This window comes from Sciurus carolinensis, chromosome 7, assembly GCF_902686445.1.
Source record: "Sciurus carolinensis chromosome 7, mSciCar1.2, whole genome shotgun sequence".
Classification (NCBI taxonomy): domain Eukaryota; kingdom Metazoa; phylum Chordata; class Mammalia; order Rodentia; family Sciuridae; genus Sciurus; species Sciurus carolinensis.
In genome coordinates this window covers 90,297,519-90,318,348 of record NC_062219.1, presented here as the reverse complement: position 1 = coordinate 90,318,348, position 20,830 = coordinate 90,297,519, and the positions used below count along the sequence as shown (strand labels likewise).

The window sequence follows — 20,830 nt, the reverse complement described above, 5'->3', positions numbered from 1 at the left end:
TTGCCTTAAATAATTATTCTGCCATTTTATTCCTAAAATACATCATAATAATCTGATTGTTTAGATTTCAGATCACTGGGATTTTTCAAATTATATTGAATATGGAAATCTTTTCTTTGGGTTTTTTTTTTAAACAAATGTAGAATATTGAGTGCTTCAATTGGGAATAGATATTTGGATTTCTTTATTGTGGGATACAAAGTAGGACATATATGTTTACATGATAAATTAGGAGAAAACAATAAAATTCCCCTGAAATACATTAAAACAGAACTTATTAAGATTGGCATAAAATGCCATTCATTTCAGTACTCCATAGTGACATTTCTTGGATCCTTACTTGTGAAAACCAAGTATAAACGGCTATTGATTGGCTATAGAACAGTTCCTAGAAAGATGGTATAACTAGACTAGATTCAAAAAAAAAAAAAAAAAAAAAAAAAAAAAAACACAAAGCAACCAAGAGACTCAAAAGTTGATCATGGCAATCAAGAGACATGAGGAAGAGTGAAGTGGTTTAGAAAGTTAAGTATGAAAGTGAAGAAATTCTCTATAATAAAAATGAATTCTTAGAAAAGTTATTTGGGCAATATGAAGGAACTGGAAGAAGACATGGTATTGCAGAGACAAATACTACCCAGAATTAAATATCTTGTTTTTTTCCCAGAAGTCTGCTTGTGTGATGATTCATCCTGTACTCCACTTAAAGTAAAAGTTCAGTGAATACAAAGGAACATACCAGCTGCTGATCTAGCTGGGCCAAGTCATTCTGAGAACTGGGAGTCTCAGTCCTTGTGACCCATTTGGTCAAAATGGTGACGTAGTTTTGCAAAATGAGTTAATGAGCATCAGGGCCTTGGTGAGGCCAGTCTTCAGAGAACTTGAGAAAGTGATGTGATTAAAAAAGCTCTTATGGTGTTCTAAAACTTTGGTGAAATTGTCCTGGCCAATATTCTACATGCTTCCTCAAGCACTTTTCTTCTTGGTTTGACTTACTTGAGTTACTCTTGAAGACTATCACAGAAAATAAGGAATTTTTAGTGCTAAACGTGGTATCAGATTACACTTGACTCTTGGTTCCCAGTTTCATACATCTTCAGAGACCCTACTTAGTGACTGGTGTCCCCCCAATATCTATAGAAATACCTTGTCTTTGGCCAGTTCTCTTCCCAAGGTCTCAGTCACAGCTCGGCTTCTAATTTGTCACTTTCTTTAGCTGTGGAAGGGATGTAACTAACATTCATGAGTGGGGAAAAAATATCACCTTAGGAATATTTTTCACTTCTGTAATCCACAGGTTACCATTTATTTAAAATGATTCAAATGAATTTATGCAAAACGAAAATAACACAAAGGTCACTATTGTATCTGATGGTATGGTTTATAAATTGCAAAATATTTGACTTTGAGGAAGAAATTTCAAATTTTTAAAATTTCAAAAATTAAAAATCATACTTTTAAAGTTTATGTGTAGGGTAAAATACTTCCATTGTTTTATGATAAAATACCTTCTTTGATTTTTTTCTAGTAAATTTCTGAAGAAAAAATATCAATTCTTAAAATGTATGTATCCTCAGAACTCTCGCTCCTATGTTTGCCTCAATGTGATGTATGTGTACCTTCCAGAATTTCCATACAGCATCTCTGAGCTTAACACTGATTCTGCTTTTCAGTATTTGTGATTCTTTGAGGTTTTCCCTTATAAGTCATTAAGATTACTGGTAAAAATAAAACCAAAAGATGAATTGTTTGAATGTTTTACTTGGAGCAAGAACATAAGCAAAGTACATAGGATGCCCATTTCCAGTACCATATTCTTAAGGTGATTTTTTTTTAAGGTTTAGTATTAAGGCTAGAAAACTGATTTATATTAATGGAGTGAAGCATATTCTGAGTGATATGAAGTAGAATTTGTATATAAGCATCAATTTACACTGTCATCCAATGTGATACTGTAACAGTTTAAATGATGAATGCATATATCCCATTAGTTTAAAATAAACCTACACTTTTGTAGTTTGATAAGGTGGTAGCAGTAAACTTTTTAAATCAAGACCCTGAATAGAGCATTAGTTAACTGAGATGGCATTTTTTTTCCTGGTTCTTAGTACAATAAACAACTCTTTTATGAAATCTATTTATGGAAAATGTAGTCATGGGGACTTTAAGAATGAAGAAGTATAGCATTTACTTATATTCTTTTTGTAATTATAATACTTATCACCCAGTACAGACTAGCACTGCACATTATTAACCTAATTTATATAACCTTACTGTCAACATTATAGAAAAATAACCATTCCCTTTACATTTATCTATCATGGCTATAATTTTGCCTAAGAGATTTGTCAAATTTTCTGTTTTGGTTTCATGTAAGAACATTTATTCTATATAGCAAGTGTTATTAGGTAGTTGGTGACTTCTGGTAAGCTTGGATGGACAGAAGGCACTGTCATCAAAATGAGTAAATTGAACGGTTCAATTTCCAAGAGAAGTGAATGAATTAATGCACACAAGCACACATCCATACTCACCTGCACAACCTACATCCTCCTGGCATGAAGTGAGAAAACAAGATGAGAATTTGGATATGGGGAGCAAATCCTGCCCACTTTACCCTCAAACATAACACTCAAACCATGCTTGCTCTCATCACCTGATCCTTTCATATGAAAAATTGCTTCATTGCCTTTTTCACTATGTCAATGTAAAAGATAAGATTTTTGAAGTGGGGATTTTTTAAAATAATAATTTTCTAATTTTAAAAATCTAATAGTGAAATTTGAACAAATAGAGCCTAATTTATGTTAAAAGAATATTCCATCTGCTGAATTACTTAGAAGTTGTCCTAAAATGTTTTCTTAATGGCAAAACTTTTACTGATTTAATTTTGTTCCTCATGGATTAGTTATGCAATAAATACTAGTCGTCATTATTATTACATGCTAATAAATATCCAGAGTTAAAATGCCTGGATTTGAATCCCAGCTCAAAATCTTATTATTTAATTTAGACCATGATACTTAGTGTCAGTTTTCTATTTTATAAAATGGAAATTATATTATACCTGCCTTAGCTTCATCTCAAAGAATAAAATAGATTATTCATGAGAGTTCCAGCTCAATGCCTGGTATATAAGAATTTGGTAAAGAATAGATGTCATTTTAAAGGCAAACAATTTAAAACCATTATTCTAAACTCTGGCTTACTATGAGACCAAATTAGAATTCATTTGATGAAATTTATATTATTTATTCAAAATTTATGTAGTGGAAAATGTTAAACATCATATATCTATTGTAATTTTGACCTTTTAAAATAAAATGGATGTTGAAAAGCCAATGAATTTCTCTCAAATATGTGTAAACTTATATAAAATAATGATAGCACCAGCCATTTACTCAATCATTATTGTGTGCTAAACACAATCAAGAACCTCCTTTACATTGTTTGATTTCATTTTTTTACTTCTATGAGGTAAGATTTATTGTCACTATATAATAGATTAAGAAACTAAGATCTAGAAAGAATTAAAACTTCTCTTAAGTTCCATAACCTGTAAATAATGGAGTTAGGATGTGAATTCATATGAATTTATTGTTCTTGCACCTTTACCATATTACCTCATCTGCACAGTGCCCAAATATCCAAGTTTTCTTTACACAAATAGTTCTACATTAGATACTAAAATCATTTGCCTGCCAGCTTAATGAATGAACTGTGCAATTTGCCTTCTCCATTCTGCTTCAGGGAAGGCTCAGTCCCTTGTATTTCAAGTCTGTGAACCTCTCTCAAACTACCTAACCTTAAGGATTCTGACTCCTCCACCCTCAGAAGACTGTGTCCACCTTTTAAGAGTCACCAAACATTTTTTATTTCACACAATGAAAGGATTTTGTCTAGCTTTATCTTTGGAAATAAGTATTATGAAAATAAGGGTTTTATTTTGCCTTCCAAATTCAAACTGCACTGCACACCCACCTTCAGGGCAATCCAACCAGGGCCACTTTCCAGACTATCCTCAATTCAACACCTAGCCTAGCAAATTCTCTTTGCACTCTCCACCAAATATGCTTTTAATAAACATACACATGCAAAGTATATTCATTTTATTAAAAAACAAAAGATCTTATGTAAGTATAATGACTTCATTTGAGAAAAAATAAATTGGACTTCCAGAAGTAAAAAGCCATGTGCACTAATGCACTCAAGAAGTGCATCTGATAATGTGATGATAGAGTTGCCAACTTGCATGACTCAAAAATAGCCTGACTAACTATTCTCATTAAGAGGTGCCTTGCATGATGAGTCTTTCCCCCATAAATTCCTAGTTGTTGTATTGGGATGAAACTGAATGAGGAAGATCTTTTGTTCTCAAACAGTCTTTGTGTTTCTTTTCTGTTGGAAAGTGAAATGACTGTGATCTTTGAGTCTTGATTCTTCCCTAAAAATATGTTTTGTGAGAAGGCTGAAACTTCAGGAAATAGAGGCAGATGCTGTTATGGTTTGTATAAGCACAGACAAGACTAATAGCTGTTGTGAATTATAATGAATTCTGCAACAGCCCTGTCCAGATGTAGCATTAATGCCTCACAGACGCAGAAAATTATAGGCGTTTAGTGAAAAGAATTTTTGTTTAAGTTATTTGGCTTCCTCTCTGTATTTCTAGTTTACCCTAATTTTTTCATGGATGTTCACATTAAACTTAATTCTAGAGTTTCCCCAAAGTTAAAAAAAAAAATTAAAATACCTATTTGCATGTGGTAATTCATTGTAGAAATTGAAACCATTAAATGAGGAGAAAAGAGACATCCAGTTTTACTCTAATAGTAGGATATTTCCTTCCTATGAATTTGTCAAGATTGCCAAAAACAAATGTGAGTTTTGTGTTAGAGAAACCCCTACTAATTATCTGCATACCTCTGTATTTTAGGAAATTCTGTAATAAATGGAAGTACAGTCCCCAGACTTAGGATGGAACTTTTTACCATAATCAATATTAGAAAAAAAAGATTACAAAGAAAAAAGTGTTGTCAGCCTACTTGTTGGGTTCACTTATATAGCTACAAGAATGAAACTTAAATTTTCAGTGTGAAATTGCTGCTCACACATGGAGTATCTTTGAATTGTCTTATCTCTAGGCACATATTGATACAGTATAGCACTAAAATAAGCAGAAATGTAAGAAGGACAAAGGTAATAGAAGGACAGGAAAAAGAAAAAGAAACTTGCTCACTCTGCAGCTGATTTTATTTCTTAATGGTTTCTTATTCCCTTCTAATGCCTTCCACTCACATCCCAAGTAGAGCAGTTGGCAGAGAACACAACAGATGGATGACAAGTTCAACACATGCAGTGTATCTGGCACCCAAGCACTTGACTTTTATTTACTAAACAGTTAGCCAGATTTCAAGAACCTAGTCTGCTAATGTTCCTATTTGGTTTAGTGCACTATCAGCATCTAGCACATAAATAATAAAATATTGATGTAAAAAATGTCACACAGTTTCTCTACATAATTTAGTGACTAATCTTGATGTAGATTTCCCAGATACTGAAGAATGGATTTAAAGATATAATTGGTATCTTTTAAAGACATCTACACCTTTATATATTAGTTTTTTCTTCAAGTGTCTGACTAAAAGATCTGCTAGCCAGCCAACCCAGGGACAGCTGTATGAGGTGTCAGGTACTAGACGAACCTGTCAGGTAAGAATAGAAGACTCAAAAGGATGTCCACAGACAATTGATACCTTTCTTCCTGACCACTGTCACTGCATTTTCACAGATTACTAAATACTAAACTAGGGCATCTTTTTCATGAAGTCTTCCTGCCTTCAGAATCAACAACTCCTCCATTCTGCGTACAGCACTTTATTTATACCACCAATAGAGAGTGTGCCTATATCCCCTGCTAAAATGTGTGTTCCAGAGAAGGACTTAGTGTCTCCCTCATCTCTGTAACCCCAGCACCTGGCCCAGCATTGGGCGCCTGATTGCTTCTTCGTAAACATTAGTTGAGTTGTTTAGAACTCAAAAGGATTTAGCCCTGACCAGATATAGAAAAGAAAAATAGGGGATGAACATTAGAAAACTATGCTGAGGGGAAATTGGAAAAGACCGCTGATGGTGGCGATGCCTCCATGCAAATATTCCATACTTATTGTAGTGCACACTTCAGCAAAATAGGAGGAAGGAGAATCACTTCTCTACCTGGTAAAACTTACAAGTATTGCTTCCCACAGTGAAATATAATAGAAATGTGTGCACCTCCAGAATTTGCTTCCCACTTTCTCTTGGAGAAACTGTGTTCTCCGTTTTCTCTAAAACATAAATCTTCATTTTCTTGCTCTCTTTCTGTCCAAACTCAAAAAAATTTCCTGTCTTAAAATATTGCGAGGACATGGTATTTCTCTAAGTCCTCACAACAATTTACCACAGGGCTAAAGATAAGTAACCAAAGACTTTAGTGCATTTAAGCTCCAGTTGAAGTAATTGATATGGAGTCAAACTATAAATTACTCATCACGAGGAATACTTTGAACAGGAAATAGTTTGTAGTGACGGGTAGATCACTGTCCTCAATTAGAGCTGACTGATGACACTTTCTTCTGTATATCTTAAATCATCTTCTACTTGTTAGAATACTTGATTCAGATGTCAATTACTATACTTCAGATATTTCAGTAGGTGGTAATTTGCATTAAATGTCATATTTCCCTAGTATTTTTTGAAGTTTCAACAATATCACAATAGCTAGTCTCATAACAATAAGCAACCCAAACCCTTTTCATTGGCAGAGCCTCTTTAAGAAAATCGTCACAACTGCATAGGAGCCCAGATTTTGTAATAGGTCCTACAGCATTGGTCCAAATCATTTCAAAATTATTTAGTTTTTTGTTTATTATTTGAATGATTCCTTGTAATTTTCATTTAGCTAAACTACAAAAGGATCATGTAATAGAAAATTCCTTTGAATGGAAAACTTAATGGTTGTAGTTGACTACAAGTTCAGTATATATAACAATTTTGTCCAAAAATTGCAATTGAGGGCTGGGGCTGTAGCTCAGTGGTAGTGTGCTTGCCTAGCATGTGTGAGGCCCTGAGTTCAATCCTCAGCACCACATACAGATAAATAATAAAATAAAGGCATTGTTTCCATCTGCAACTAAAAAAATATTTTAAAAAGCAAATTGATTAATAGAAATAGAGTGTCCAGAATAAGGGTGTGTGTTTGAGGAGGGGAAGGGTAGGGCTGTTCTCTTTCTTATGTAAGGTCATTTCTGGAATCCTATGCTGAGTTTTGAGTACCACATTTTAAGACATATTGGATGACTAGTGTATACCCAAAGAATAGGGATCATAATATTAATTTCAAACTGTGATTTAAAAAATTAATGGTTTACTGAATAGATTTGAGAGTAACACAAAAGAATGTCATGTATAATACCTATAAGATTTTTTTTTTTTTTTTTTTTTTTGCTGTGGAATTGCAGACAGCAGAATTAAGATGAATGGGCAGAAATTTGGGGAAGGTTAATTTAGGTTCAGAAAGTATTGATTCAGTAACCATACATGGGTTTTTTTTTCCTTTGTTCTCCACAGTGCAAATTAAATAGCAAGTGTACCTGACTTAAAGAAGCTTTTATTAGTACCTCATTAGATCTTTGGTGGCAGTATGAATATAAATGTATGACTTTATGCTTTTTCTTATATTTAGGACTATCTATCATGATTAATTTATAGGTACATGTACCTGAATATACTTTTGTACACATACATACACCCTCAGGATAATAGATTTGTGACAGAATAAAAATTGAGCTCAGTTGGTACTCATTAACAATACTTACACTGCTATGAATAAGACATGTATCAATCATACTTTACATGTGGTGGCTGGCTTTCTCTTCTCTAAATGACTCATAAGAATACTTAATAATAGGGTGTCATCAATTTTGTGGTAGGAATGTATCAAATTGGTCTTATTTTGAGCGTAAATGTGATATTCTCCATGTGTTAGCTGCTTTAAGGTCTAGTTCAAAATGTTTCAAGTTTTAAATTCTATGATATATATATATAGATATAGATATAGGGATTTGACTTGACAGTTTATCCCTTGGAATGAAGTCTCAAAATAAAGAAGAAAAAATTCTCCTCCTAAAAAAAAGAATTCAGATTGAATAAGATATCTGAAAAAAAGGTATGTTTTTATTTTCTGAAATGTTTATTAGAACTTCAGCAATTTAGGAACCTTATAAGAATTCAATTTCTGAAAATTATGACTGAATAAATCAGGACTATCGTCAGAAATGTAGATATGGCATTAGTGATACACAGAGGCAAAAATCAGATTTACTTTCTGCTCTCTGTTTTATTGGTGTTCATGCTAGAATTCTGGAATTCCACTTCAGATAATTTCTTCCAGCTATTTCATTCAACATTTAATTTCCTTTTAATGAAAATTCATTAATGGGGAAATATTGATGTATTTCCAAGTGTATATTCAAGTCACATAAAAGGTTATGTTTGTATAAAATGCACCCTAGGTGGAATGATAGATCCAATTTTATAGTTTAATTAAAAAAAGTTATAAGATACCAGACCTTTTAATCAAAGGTTGAATGCCTAACTTTTTGAAGACATAATCACTAAAACATAGTATGTGACTTTCTGCTTTCTCAGTCTAATTGTAGGTATTTGCAAATGTTTAGTTTACCTGCTTATTCTACCTGTCTTTGCTTGGTCTTATTACTGGGTTTCTTAATGGTAGCCCTAGTGAATGGGATTTCTAATCAGATGTCTCTCAGACAACATATATATCCTGCATAATAAGAAAGACATTGACCCAATGTGCAAGGAATCAGGAAAACTAATGATTTGTGTTTTAGGCCCAGCTATAATACACAGTGATAAAAAGGAGGTTAAATGAAATGGGTTTGATCATCTAGCCCCAAATCTCACCTAAATTTTTTCCAAAAGCTTCTCAAAAAGGTTCTTTTGACTTCTGAGAAGAGCGTTTTTTGTTTGTTCCAAGTTGAAGAGAGGCTGTGTGTTACAGTAACACTGGCAAGATTACTGTCAGCAGCATTGGTAGAGTTTTGCCGTTTTTTATTACACGTATTTATTAATTTGCCTTTTTGTAGTTTGAGATTGTAACTGCAAAAGGATATGAATCCTCTGATAGAAAGACCTATAGTAGAAAGTACATGCTTCAGAAACATATTTTGAAAATTAGGGTTGCTTTGGGAACCATTGATTATAATTTTCTTTCATTAATGTACTAAAATATTAATTGGAAGATAAAGGAGAAGCATCTTATTTCTTCTCTAGACTGAAACTGGAAAGGAGAAACAGCAGGAGTTCAGAAAAGGCAAATAATATGTACCCTTCCAGTAATGTTAGGCAGATGTTTATTTTATAGGTACAAATAAATATGAACCCAAGCTGCACCCTCAGGGCGTTGAGCCTGTGCCTCAGCTTGAACATAAAGATAGACTCATTTTTCTGACACAAATTAGGTTTTAGATAAAGTTCTGATGAGGATATCATGGTCCATTAATCTGTTAAAGAAAATTTTAGTTTTTAGGACTAGTTCCTTCTTTAGTTCTTAACACTAATTAATAAATCTTTCCTTTTCTGAGATAAAGACAAAAACAAATATACTGATTTATCCCTCAGGGGCTAGAATAATGAAAATTTTTTTAGAAATGATTTTAAGTTTCTAAGTAGGTCATCTGTGGTAACTTCAAGAAAAGCAGGAAGAGGAAATACCAAAGTTCCAAACTTGAGTTTCAAAGCATCAACAATATTTCATAAATTATACATGTTGATGTCACTCAGGCCAGCTCATTTCTTATGAGATAAGAAATCTCATAGGTGAATTGGGTTATCTTGGAATCTAGAATTTTCTTTACAAAAAAAAAAAAAAAAAAAAAAAAAACTCCAATCCAGAAAGAGGAGAGACTAATTAACACTAACCACAGGAAAACATATTTCAATTATAAAAATCACAAAACCTGTGTCAATTAAAGACACATTCTTAATATCACAGCTTTAGAGACTTTTGGTGCCTAATTAACCATGTGTCTGGGTGTAACCCTAACCTGACACAGGGCTGAGGGGGCACTTGGGAGCCAGTACTCAGAGCATATAATACTTGAGAATGGACTGAGAGTAAAGGAAAAAATGGAGGTACTGTCACTATTTCTATCTTTCAAAACAGTATTTTTGGCAATATAAATATGTACTTTAGTGGATTATATGCCATATCTTGTTATGTGTAACTTGTAGTACAATATAAAACATTATATTGGCTCAACTGATGAAAATAATCCGCTTCTTATGGACAAGTGGACATACTTCTGTGATGAGTAACAGAAGCTCCATTTCCATAGAATGTTCTCTGGCATCAGATACTTAGTGTGTTTTTGCTATCACTTTATCACATGAATTTGGAAGTTTCTAATAGACTTGAGTGATGTCTAACATCTAGAACTATAATAATTTTTAAATGATAGAAATATTTATATAGATAAGTATTTTATTATATTGATGCTTCAACACTTCATTACATTAGCAACAAAGTTTTGCTCTTACTGTGATGATAAGTTATACTGTAGAATACTTTGATAATTTAATCTAATCTAAGAAAAATCTTCGTCTTTCATATGTGTGCATGTGTAAAGGTATACACCTCTATTAAAAACTCCCAAAACTTGCTAAAAATGCATTTATCAGAAATTAAAGTTCTCTTTAGATTTAGACAGACTCTATCATTATTTTAAAATTTGAAGATGTGACTTTTTCTTCACATCTTTGAATTTTGTTGAAATAATTCTTAGAAATGGTATTTAACTGTCTTATAGATAAAGCTTAAGGCAAATTATTTTTAAAATTAATTATGTTTGATAGAAATAGAGTAGGTCAATAGTTAATTCTGAGCTGCCTAAATCTGGAAACTCAGGAGCCAAAGTAAATTCCTGTAACCAGCTAAATTCCTAAGACTCCACTGAGAACATGCACATCCTCCCAGAGGTATCTCATTCTAGCTAGTGTGCTGTTCACAAACCAGACGACTTGTCAAAGACGACCCGTGAATTCCAGCAATGGAAACTGATAGCCATCTGCTGAAAACCTTTATACCCAAGACAGGAACCAGAAGAATGGAAAGAACTAAAAATTCTTCCAAGTGATTATTTCATGTAAAATGGCATTGTATATAACTACAAAATTGATCTAAAGGCAATCAGCAGATATAGATAAGAAAGTAAACATACTCACATTTGTGATAAGAATATTTGTATATATGTGTGTTTATACATGCATACATATGTATTTCAGACTCTAGGTAAAAAGACACATGGGCTGGTGTTGTGGCTTAGTGGTAAAGCACTTGCCTAGCATGTGTGAGGCATTGGGTTCAACTCTCAGCATTACATAAAAATAAATAGATAAAATAAAGGTATTGTGTTCATCTACAACTAAAGAAGAACAAGACACATGTCAGAATTAAATCTTCTCCCAGAGACAGTGGGAGGAGGCAGTGAGGCACACAGAGCTGAAGTGTGTGCATTGGAATTCCAGTTCCACCACCTACTGACTGTGTCATCATCTTTAAGACAGTTGTGGTGATAATATCAACCTGATAGGTTTGTTAGGGGACTAGCACCTGCCCCATAAAAAACTCTGTGTCAGACTTTAATATTGTGCTCAGAGGTTTGAAAGAAAGAATATAAAATAACAATGCTAAATAGCATATGGAAGAGCAGGCTGTGGTCAGTGAGATCTCATTTCAAATCTCAGATACTGCTACAAGTTGAATGACCTTCAACATGTTATTAACCTATAAGAGACTCCATTTCCTTATTTTAAAATTGAGATGATAGTCCTGGAGTTGCAATCTAGGGGACAGTTGGAAAGTCCGTACACATGATAGGTATTCAATATTAGGCTACCCTTCCCCCACAACAGTAGTGCTGTTTATTGAAGACTACATGCGCGCACACACACACACACACACACACACACAAGTCTTTTTGTTTTGTGGCTAATAAAATTTAATCTGTTTCTTTTTTTAGGGTGAAAATGGTTTACCTGGTGCTCCAGGCTTACCTGGTCAAAAGGTAGAAGTTTTGTTTAATGTTTCATGTGAACTAAGAATTTTAGCAACTTGACAATTGAATTTGAACATACTGTAATAGAGATTCAGAAAATATATTTGATAAAAGCAAATTTCATCAAAAACTCATAGTAATTTACAAGTCTTTCCAAAGAGAACCTATGGAAGAAACTCCTTCTCAAAGAGACCACTTTAGGAGACAAGGCAATCTGAGGGCTCGAGCAACATGCTTCTTCAAAGAAGTCAACAATAGTGTATTCTGAGTACAGGGAATACTGAAAGTGCAGATAGCTTCTCTGGGAACATTTTCACTGTGATCAGAGCTTAAAATGTACGGTGGAATAATTTTTAATGCCTTTGGATTTGGTTACTTCTTATTTATCCTTCTTGTATATTCCAGAGTGAGCTCAACATAATAGTTACAGTGACAAAATATTAAATATTACAAAGTCATTACAATCTTTTCCAAAACATGTCTTTCAGAATGACAAATGCATGATAAACAAGAAGTTCTTCACAGAGGCTGCTTCTTTCAATGCCTAGCATCTTTGTCTTTAACAAAGTGAATATCCTTTGTACTCTTTTGCTGTCCAAAACATCCTTTGTACTCTTTTGCTTTCTCTTCTGGGAAAGAGCATGATTGTATTTGACCAGCATTGATGCAAGCACATAGATTGGTATATTCCAGTTTCCTGGAAGGATAGGAGTCACTTCAGGTGGGGCCAGCTGTCATGATACAATCCAGATAATCCCACCATAGGGACAGCATTATTGATGCAATATTAGATGCCCAGAAAAGCCAAGCATATCATTTTTATGTTCTGGAGAAGTTTTACAGATTTTAGCAATAAGATATCAGGAGTTACTAGGCACTAGGTTTTTCTCTATAGCTAAAAATATCATTTTAAAAGATATGCATTTGTTTGTAGTTAACAGCTTTTTAAAAAAATAAATGCTTCCTTTACTTGGCCCAATAAAAATTGAATTGGCAGTGATGAAATGGTAAGCTTCTGAATTTCTTCACAGTAGTTCTAGACAAAACCCATTGATACACCATGTGCTGTATCTGCGAGTCAAGTTGCAAGCCAAGGGATGTGCAGATTTATCTGCTGGGAAATAGTTTTGGACTTTCCAGCAGCTGTTTGTGGTGGCTGCATCATGCTGACATTGTGGCTGATGTACTGGAGGCATTTAGCAGCTTCAATGTCAGCTTGAATTAACAGATCAAATTAAAGTCTATATTTTAGGAAAAGTGGTAGGGAAAAAAAGGTAGGCCATGCATTCAGTGGTAAAAATATCCTTCAACTTAGCTATTTTCTTCCCTGGTAGTATTTTTGAGAGTAAGTGAAGCAAAACTAATTATTTAATCATATAGTATATATACATGCATGTCACATGTATTTGTATGTACACATATCAAATTACACATTCACAAATCATATATACAGTATTAAGTTGGCATTCCTTTTCATATAATTTATATGAATTTTAATTATTCCAGGTGTCACCTTGTAGAGGCATTACAGACAAACTAGAGATAAGAGACCCATGACTCCTTGCCTTGGTGCCCTCAGGAAATACTTCCTAAATGCTTGTTATGTCAAGGAGCTTCATGAGTAGAGGGGTGCACATGACCCATTCCCAATAGTCATTTGATGGCTATGCTTTTGAGCACCTGGCATGGAGGAGGCACTCAGTGAATGTTTGTTAAATGTATGGAGAGAACATTAGTGCTCTCAATATCTATACCCAGTTGAGAGGGGAAGTAAGCTCATTGGATCGGAGAGGATTTAGTTGAAGAAAAGGGGACTTAACACCTTTCAGAATAAATGTGGAGATTGAGAGCCAGCTGCCCTGTGACCACCAGTCTTGTCTGTGGCTGAGAGGCAGGAGAGAGGGGCAGTGGAAAGCATGGTGCTGATGAGGGAGCAGGAGGGAGCAGGAGCTGAACTTCGTCAAACCTGAACTTACCCATTGTGAAACTCTCACTGGAACCATGTCACAACGTCAGCTTTCCAAGAAGTGTATTTCCTGAATCTCATATAATAAGTAGTGATAATAACAAGAATGACTCAGTTTGTGCTGAGCTCTGTGCTGATACATTTAACTCTCAAATAAGTCAATGAGGCAGGTGCTACTAGAGACATTTATTTTATACATGGGGACATTTAGGCTTATGAAGATTAAATTGCCTTGGAAGTAGTGAAGCTACTAGAAAATTGTTTCTTCAGAATTTAGGAATATTTAAATTCTGTGTTATTTAATATTGGCTTACAGTTTACATAATAGGAATTTTTATATTATTGATTTTTTCATTGTTAGCAACATTATTTTTACTTTAAAATTACATGTGTTACAAGTATTATTCTCTTATTATATATACCACATTCCTCTTCTACAGGGAGAACAAGGTTTTGAAGGTAGCAAAGGAGAAATTGGTGAAAAGGTAAATCTCTTTCCTGATATATACATCTGTAAAGATAAATTTTGTTCTTGAAAATATTTATAAACATAGACTCTAGCTTTTTGTGTGTTCTATTTAAGCAATTCAATAATTTTATAGGGATAACTAAAAGTATTTACTTCAATTAAAATAGACTTTAATGTGTTGATGATTGTCAGAAATCTTCTAAATGTTTAGATGGTAGGTAGATATTTCTAGTTAAATTCATTCCATGGATATATAAATGATTCAAACATTCATTAAGTGCTTTATTTTTGTTATGTCGTCAATCTACAATGTCTGAATCTTTAAATGTTTGTTCATATGTATACCTGGTTTATCAGTGGAATTGATCAGGAATAAATAAGAACTAACTGTAACCATCAGGGTCTCAAGGAAAGGGAAGGTACACTAATATTAGAATAATGTCAACGAGTTTTATAAAAGGTGGTTTACAAAGGTATCAGCAAAATATAAGAAAAGAACAAGAATTTGCAGTATACTGGATTAATTTACAACACAATTACCCAAAACTGAGGAAGAGAGAACTGAGTGGAGAGGCTACAGATGGAACATGTGAGGAACATGCGTATAAGGTCGCCAATCCCAATGGGGAGCCAGGACAATAAATATCCCCATTACACTGTCCGTTAGCCTGAGCTCTCACTGTGACTGCCACTGGCCAAACCAAACTGAGAGCCAAGGGATGCTACCCATGGAGATCAGCCTCCCAGAGACCAAAGCAGGATGGATAAAGGTGGGCAGTGGACCTGGAAAGACCAACGACAGATATCAGCCCCCTATCCTAAAAGATGCTATCTCAAGTTACCTTCTCACAATACTAAATTCTGGGCAGTTAATTTTGCATTTTAAGAAAGTATTTTATTTTAATAAATCACTACCAAAGTCATTTGATAGTTCTTTAAAAATATTTAGACAATCATTGTTTCGCAAATGTATAGTCTTTATTGAAGTTACCAAGAATAGAAGTGCCTGGTCATCTAAAATTTACCTTTAGATGATCATTTGAATCTGTCTACACTTCAAAAACAGAAATAATACCATTCCTTTTGTTTCATTACTTTTGTATACATCAAATGCCATAAAATTGGACAGCAAGAAGGATTAGAAAGAGGAACAGATAATCTGAAATTAGACAGTGTTGCTTGCAGTTAGCTTTCTTGGCAGTGATCAGTTATTTGCTGCTTCAATAAGTATTTATAGAGACAATGAGCATCTCTTATAATTAAAACACAAATTACACATGTTGTAAACTACATGATAATTACTTTTCCTCACTGAACTGTGAGGGAGGAAAAAAGATAGCCATATCATTACCATGCAATTGAGGAGAATTCCATTAAATTATGACTATTTTAAAGTGGGTCTCTTCTCTTTGAAATCCCGTGAACATTTTTGTTTTGTAGTCACAGTCTTTGCAAGGCTGTGCCTTTAAATACATACTTCATTTACACGTTTTGATTTATTAGTGGGATTTTACCTGTAGGAATAAGTTCAGCTCAGCAAAGACAGATCTATTCCCTATAATTTAGTCAATGATATTAATAGTTATTAAATATTAATAGTTATTTTGGTATTTATACATAGTTGGTACTACTTGGTAATGAAAGGATTCTCATAGGCTATAAATATATCGAAAAACATTTGTTATATTCTGCTCCCAAGATTTCCCTTGGTGTTCCTTATATCTATTAACTGTTGTATTCAAATAGCCAATTTCACTATAAGGTAAAAATATTTATGGAGAATAATTGAAAGATATCAGAAAGAAGGCATCAAACTGAAAAGACAGCACCTTGAATAAGAATCATAACTCTAAAGATTTATAGTAAGATGTAAGGTTCATGTAATAATATGTTAAAATGTGTTCTGTTTTGATTATTATTTTCTGTATATTAAATGTTTGAGCTTTTACAGTATTATGTTCTGGAAAATACATGTATTCTGGCCCATGTCATATGCATTTTCCCATAAGGTAAATAATTTAGGTCCTGTGGTTGACTTCCGTTTTTAGATTAAACTGGAAAAGTCTGTGAAGTGCTCACTTTGGTGTAATAACAACATGAGATACTTGAATTGCTTTCAACATACTGTTTCTGAACAAAGTTAATCTAAATTAAATTTAAATTTCTTATGGAAAGCTTAGTATATAATTATAAAAATACCAACCTTTCTTCTTAGATTACTTTATTATAACCTTTACTGTTTAAACTTTGTAAGTTTTGAGTAACACAGTAAAATAATTCAGGAAGTTGTTGCTGGTCAGAGATGTCATATCTACAAAGACACACATGGCTACTGGTCAAAAAATTTTAAACTGTATCAACTTTGAAAGATAAAGTATTATGTGATAATTTCCAGGTGATATTTCTATAATCCAGTGAAAACTAAGTAGAAAAATCTGTTACTTTTCATTATGCATAGAACACTAGGTTTCAGGATAACTTAACTCAATAGGCTGACCAAGTGGTTCTTCAAAAAGTAGAATATGCAGTCCTTAGTCCAGAGAGGAATCTGTATAATCTGAACAAGAACCAAGGACCTTGTTTGGAAGTGCAGTCAACCCTTGGTAGCTGAGAGTCTGATTGGAAGACTTCCCTACAGATACCAAAATCTGCACATGTTCAAGTCCCTTATGCAAAATGGTACATGTAATTTATGCATTTTCTCCTTTATACTTTAAATCGTCTCTAGGTACTTATAAGGCCTAACAGAATATAAGCACTATGCAAGTATCTATTATACTGTATTATTTTAAAAATAATGACAAGAAAAAGTCTGTGCATGTTCAGTAGATACAGTTTCTTTTCTGATTATTTTTGAACCACAGTTGGTTGAATCCAAGGATGTGGAACCCTCATATTTAGAGGACTGACTGTATACTCCTAAATCTGCAGCTACTTGTGACAATAGGGAAGAGCCTCATACATTACTGAGCAAAAACCGTTCAGCTAAGTGAATCCTAAAGTGAACATTATCTTAAGGAGTGGTTAGTTCTTTCATAAATGAGCTACTTGCTGGGCAAGGTAGTGCACACCTGTAATCCCAGTGGTTTGAGAGATTGAGACAGGAGGATCACAAGTTCAAGGCAAGCCTCGGCGATTTAGTGAAGCCCTAAGCAACTTAGTGAGACTCTGTCTCAAAATAAATAAGTAAAAAACTTATTTATAATAGCTCAGTGATAATGCACCCCTGGGTTTAATCCTAGTACCCACCTCCTCCAAATTTAACTATTTATACTCATAGGATCCCCAGAAGACAGCTATTTTTGGTTCACCATGCTCTGATTTATCATTTGTACATTGAAATGAACCTTTCCCACTTCCCCCGTCCTGAATGGCAAAATGAGGTGTGCATCACTCAAGAATCCCTGGACCCTCTAGCAACATACGTCATGAAGCAGGGATTTGAGGGACCCTCCCATACCTGACATCTTTTTTCTCAGTTTCTATAGGAGCAGTCTTTGGGGGATTTTCCTTAGGTTCCTTCAGTATTATTATAGGTGCTGATTGGGCTACTACTACTAAAGAACAAAATGGACAGCCTATTCTTGAGGTGACAGTTATTCCCAAATTACCAGCTTTCCTAGAAATTAGTCAAACTCTTGCTATATACCCAAATGTAAATGCATGAAATAAGTTCTTAATTAACATCATGTTAGAAAAAAGACCATTTCACAGATCATTGAAGTGATATTCTTTTCTAAATTCTGAACCTAGGTTTTTACTTTATGTCCTTGTGAAAATAGAGATATTACTTGGTTACATTTATGAAAAGAAAAAGGAAAATAGAAAAAGAAATGGAAATACCTTTTTCAGTATAACATTCAATATTTTTAATTAATTACTTCAAATTGTGCAATTTAGTTTGCTTTTAAGATGATCATTCTTTTGTGTTGTCATTCGAGTTCTGACTATCTTGAAGTTTAAGAACTAATTTTTCTCAGTTAAAATTGACCCTGTCATTAGATATTTAAGAAAAACATCCAGTGGCAATTGTCATTTATGACACATATTTCCTGATTTATTATTTAAGATATAATTGATTTGGGTTCATTCAAGAGTGGTGCTTATCATGGGCATATATACTAACAAATTCATACAGGAATCTGAGATGTTTCAGTTATTGTGGACTTTTCCATTTGGGGAATTGAAATGATCAGGTCTCTTGAAGATTTCTTAAGCTTAGTGACAACAATCAAATGAGCTTTTCCTCAAGAACTACAATGCAAGGAGGTGTGGACAGCATCTAACATTTGACATATTCTGTAGCTGTGAGTGTCCACCGTGGAGCTGTTTAGTTTCTGACTTACTGTCCTTTAGACTTATGAACATTATGTATTTGACCACCATGTTTATTGTTGTCTTCTTCCACTCTTGGTTAAACTAATAACAATAAAGTGACCACAACACTAACACATGCAAATGGTTTGCTTTAACTCATCTCTTAAAACTGTTGTTGGAAACTAGTCATTGTGAATTTCCAGCAAATTGTGATTTTTATTGTCTTGCTGTTACCAGAGTGCTAAGTCTTAAAATGCCACATAATATATATTTAGGTCAGAAATTTATGTTTAAATGTCTATTACTCTGGTTTTATAGCAGTTGCATATATTTTTACTTGAGAGAATCCACTGGAGAAACATTTCACAATTCCTATTCTTTATTTAAAAACACATTTTTAAACTCTGTATAAAATGTGATATTTCAAGTGAACAAAATGTATATCATAACCTAGAATAAAGTACATGTATACTTTACAACCCCAAAACTATCTGGTGTTATTTATAATTAAGCCATATATCCAAACATTTGTATTTATTTTATTAGTAGTCAACATCAGGTAATTTTCAGATTATATAATTCAAATTTCCATACACTAACCTAAAATAAAATATATTTAAGACTGTGTTGATTTTATTAATGTTGATTTTATTAGCATTAATTTCACGTGCAGCCTTTTGCCTTTGGTGGTTGCTTTGGAGGATATGGTAGGAATGGAACGGGTTTCCTGGAAAGTGTTTTCACTCACCTGCTTAGCATCATCACTCCTAGAGGTTTCTAGTCAAGTGGACATTACAAGCTGCAGCATTGAGCCATTTCTTATTATTCTATCACTCTTTATTCTCACCATTAAAATTTTTTCAGCACCTGTGATGTGTTCCCAGCAATACCAATGTACAAATGCTAGGCTAACAATCATGGTGGACACTCAGTAGTATATTGTTCACTTATTTCTGACAGGTTTCTATCTTATATTTAACTCATAAACAAGGATAGAAGATAAGACTTTATTTTTATACCAGTATCAAAAATATATTGTGTCATCTGCCAGAACATAACTAAAATATTGACTTTAACATTAAATATCATGAATCAATCAGACAATCACTAGTAATCATTTGCTACAAAAAAATTATGACTTCAAAAAATCAGGACATATTACACTAGAAAATATTTTCATTTAGTCAATTTCTCATTCAATTGTTGTTGTAATAATGGTACAAAGAACTAGAGAATTTGAAAGGATAGCTGTGATCTTTAGCCACATAGAATTGAATATGAAAATGCCCAAATTAAGACGTCTATAGGATGTACATAAACTATTTTTCAGTACATCCTAGGGCAGCATTTAGGTCATTCAGCTGTCCTTCAAAAGACTGGATCATTTTAAATCCTCAAATTGAAAAGTCCATGCTAACTGAAGCATCTTGAATCCTTGTAAGAATTTGTTATTATATATTTGCCCATGGTAAGCATCACTCTTGAATAAGCCATATTCAAGTATGTTTAAAGTAATAAACTGGGAACATACACTGCTAGTTTCTAGAAAAGAACTCTTCCAAAAAGAGCCTAGATTGCTATTTTATTGCAGAGCTGGTGGAGACCTATGATGGACTAAATTAATTTACATATTCCTATTTTCTGTGTCCCAATCTACCTGTGCTATGCCAGCTGTGGGAACCTGGACATGCTTCTTGCTTCTTTACCAAGGTCTTTTATAATAAAGTTAATTCCTACCTGATAGTGTGGTTGTAGGAATTAAATAAATGCCTAGTGAATAAAAGTGCTCTATAAATATTTATACTCTCAACAGCTAAAATATGAAGGATTACAAACTATTGAAAGCTTGAGAAAATATGTTTAATGTAATTGTTTAAGTTTTTAATTTTCATAATACTGTTTCCTAATTTTCCTTCTTAATAAGTAAATAAAATAAAAAAGAGAATATAGTAGTTAGCTACT

The 20,830-nt window shown here is 33.4% G+C and overlaps 1 protein-coding gene across 1 annotated transcript in view; it reads left to right on the top strand.

Moving 5' to 3' along the window:
• Col19a1 (collagen type XIX alpha 1 chain) overlaps positions 1-20,830 on the top strand; it is a 321,254-nt gene that overhangs the window by 81,025 nt on the left and 219,399 nt on the right. Inside the window, exons 10-11 of the mRNA XM_047558644.1 lie at positions 12,081-12,125; positions 14,523-14,567. Coding sequence (XP_047414600.1) covers positions 12,081-12,125; positions 14,523-14,567 — 90 coding nt within the window. The remainder of the gene's footprint in view (positions 1-12,080; positions 12,126-14,522; positions 14,568-20,830) is intronic.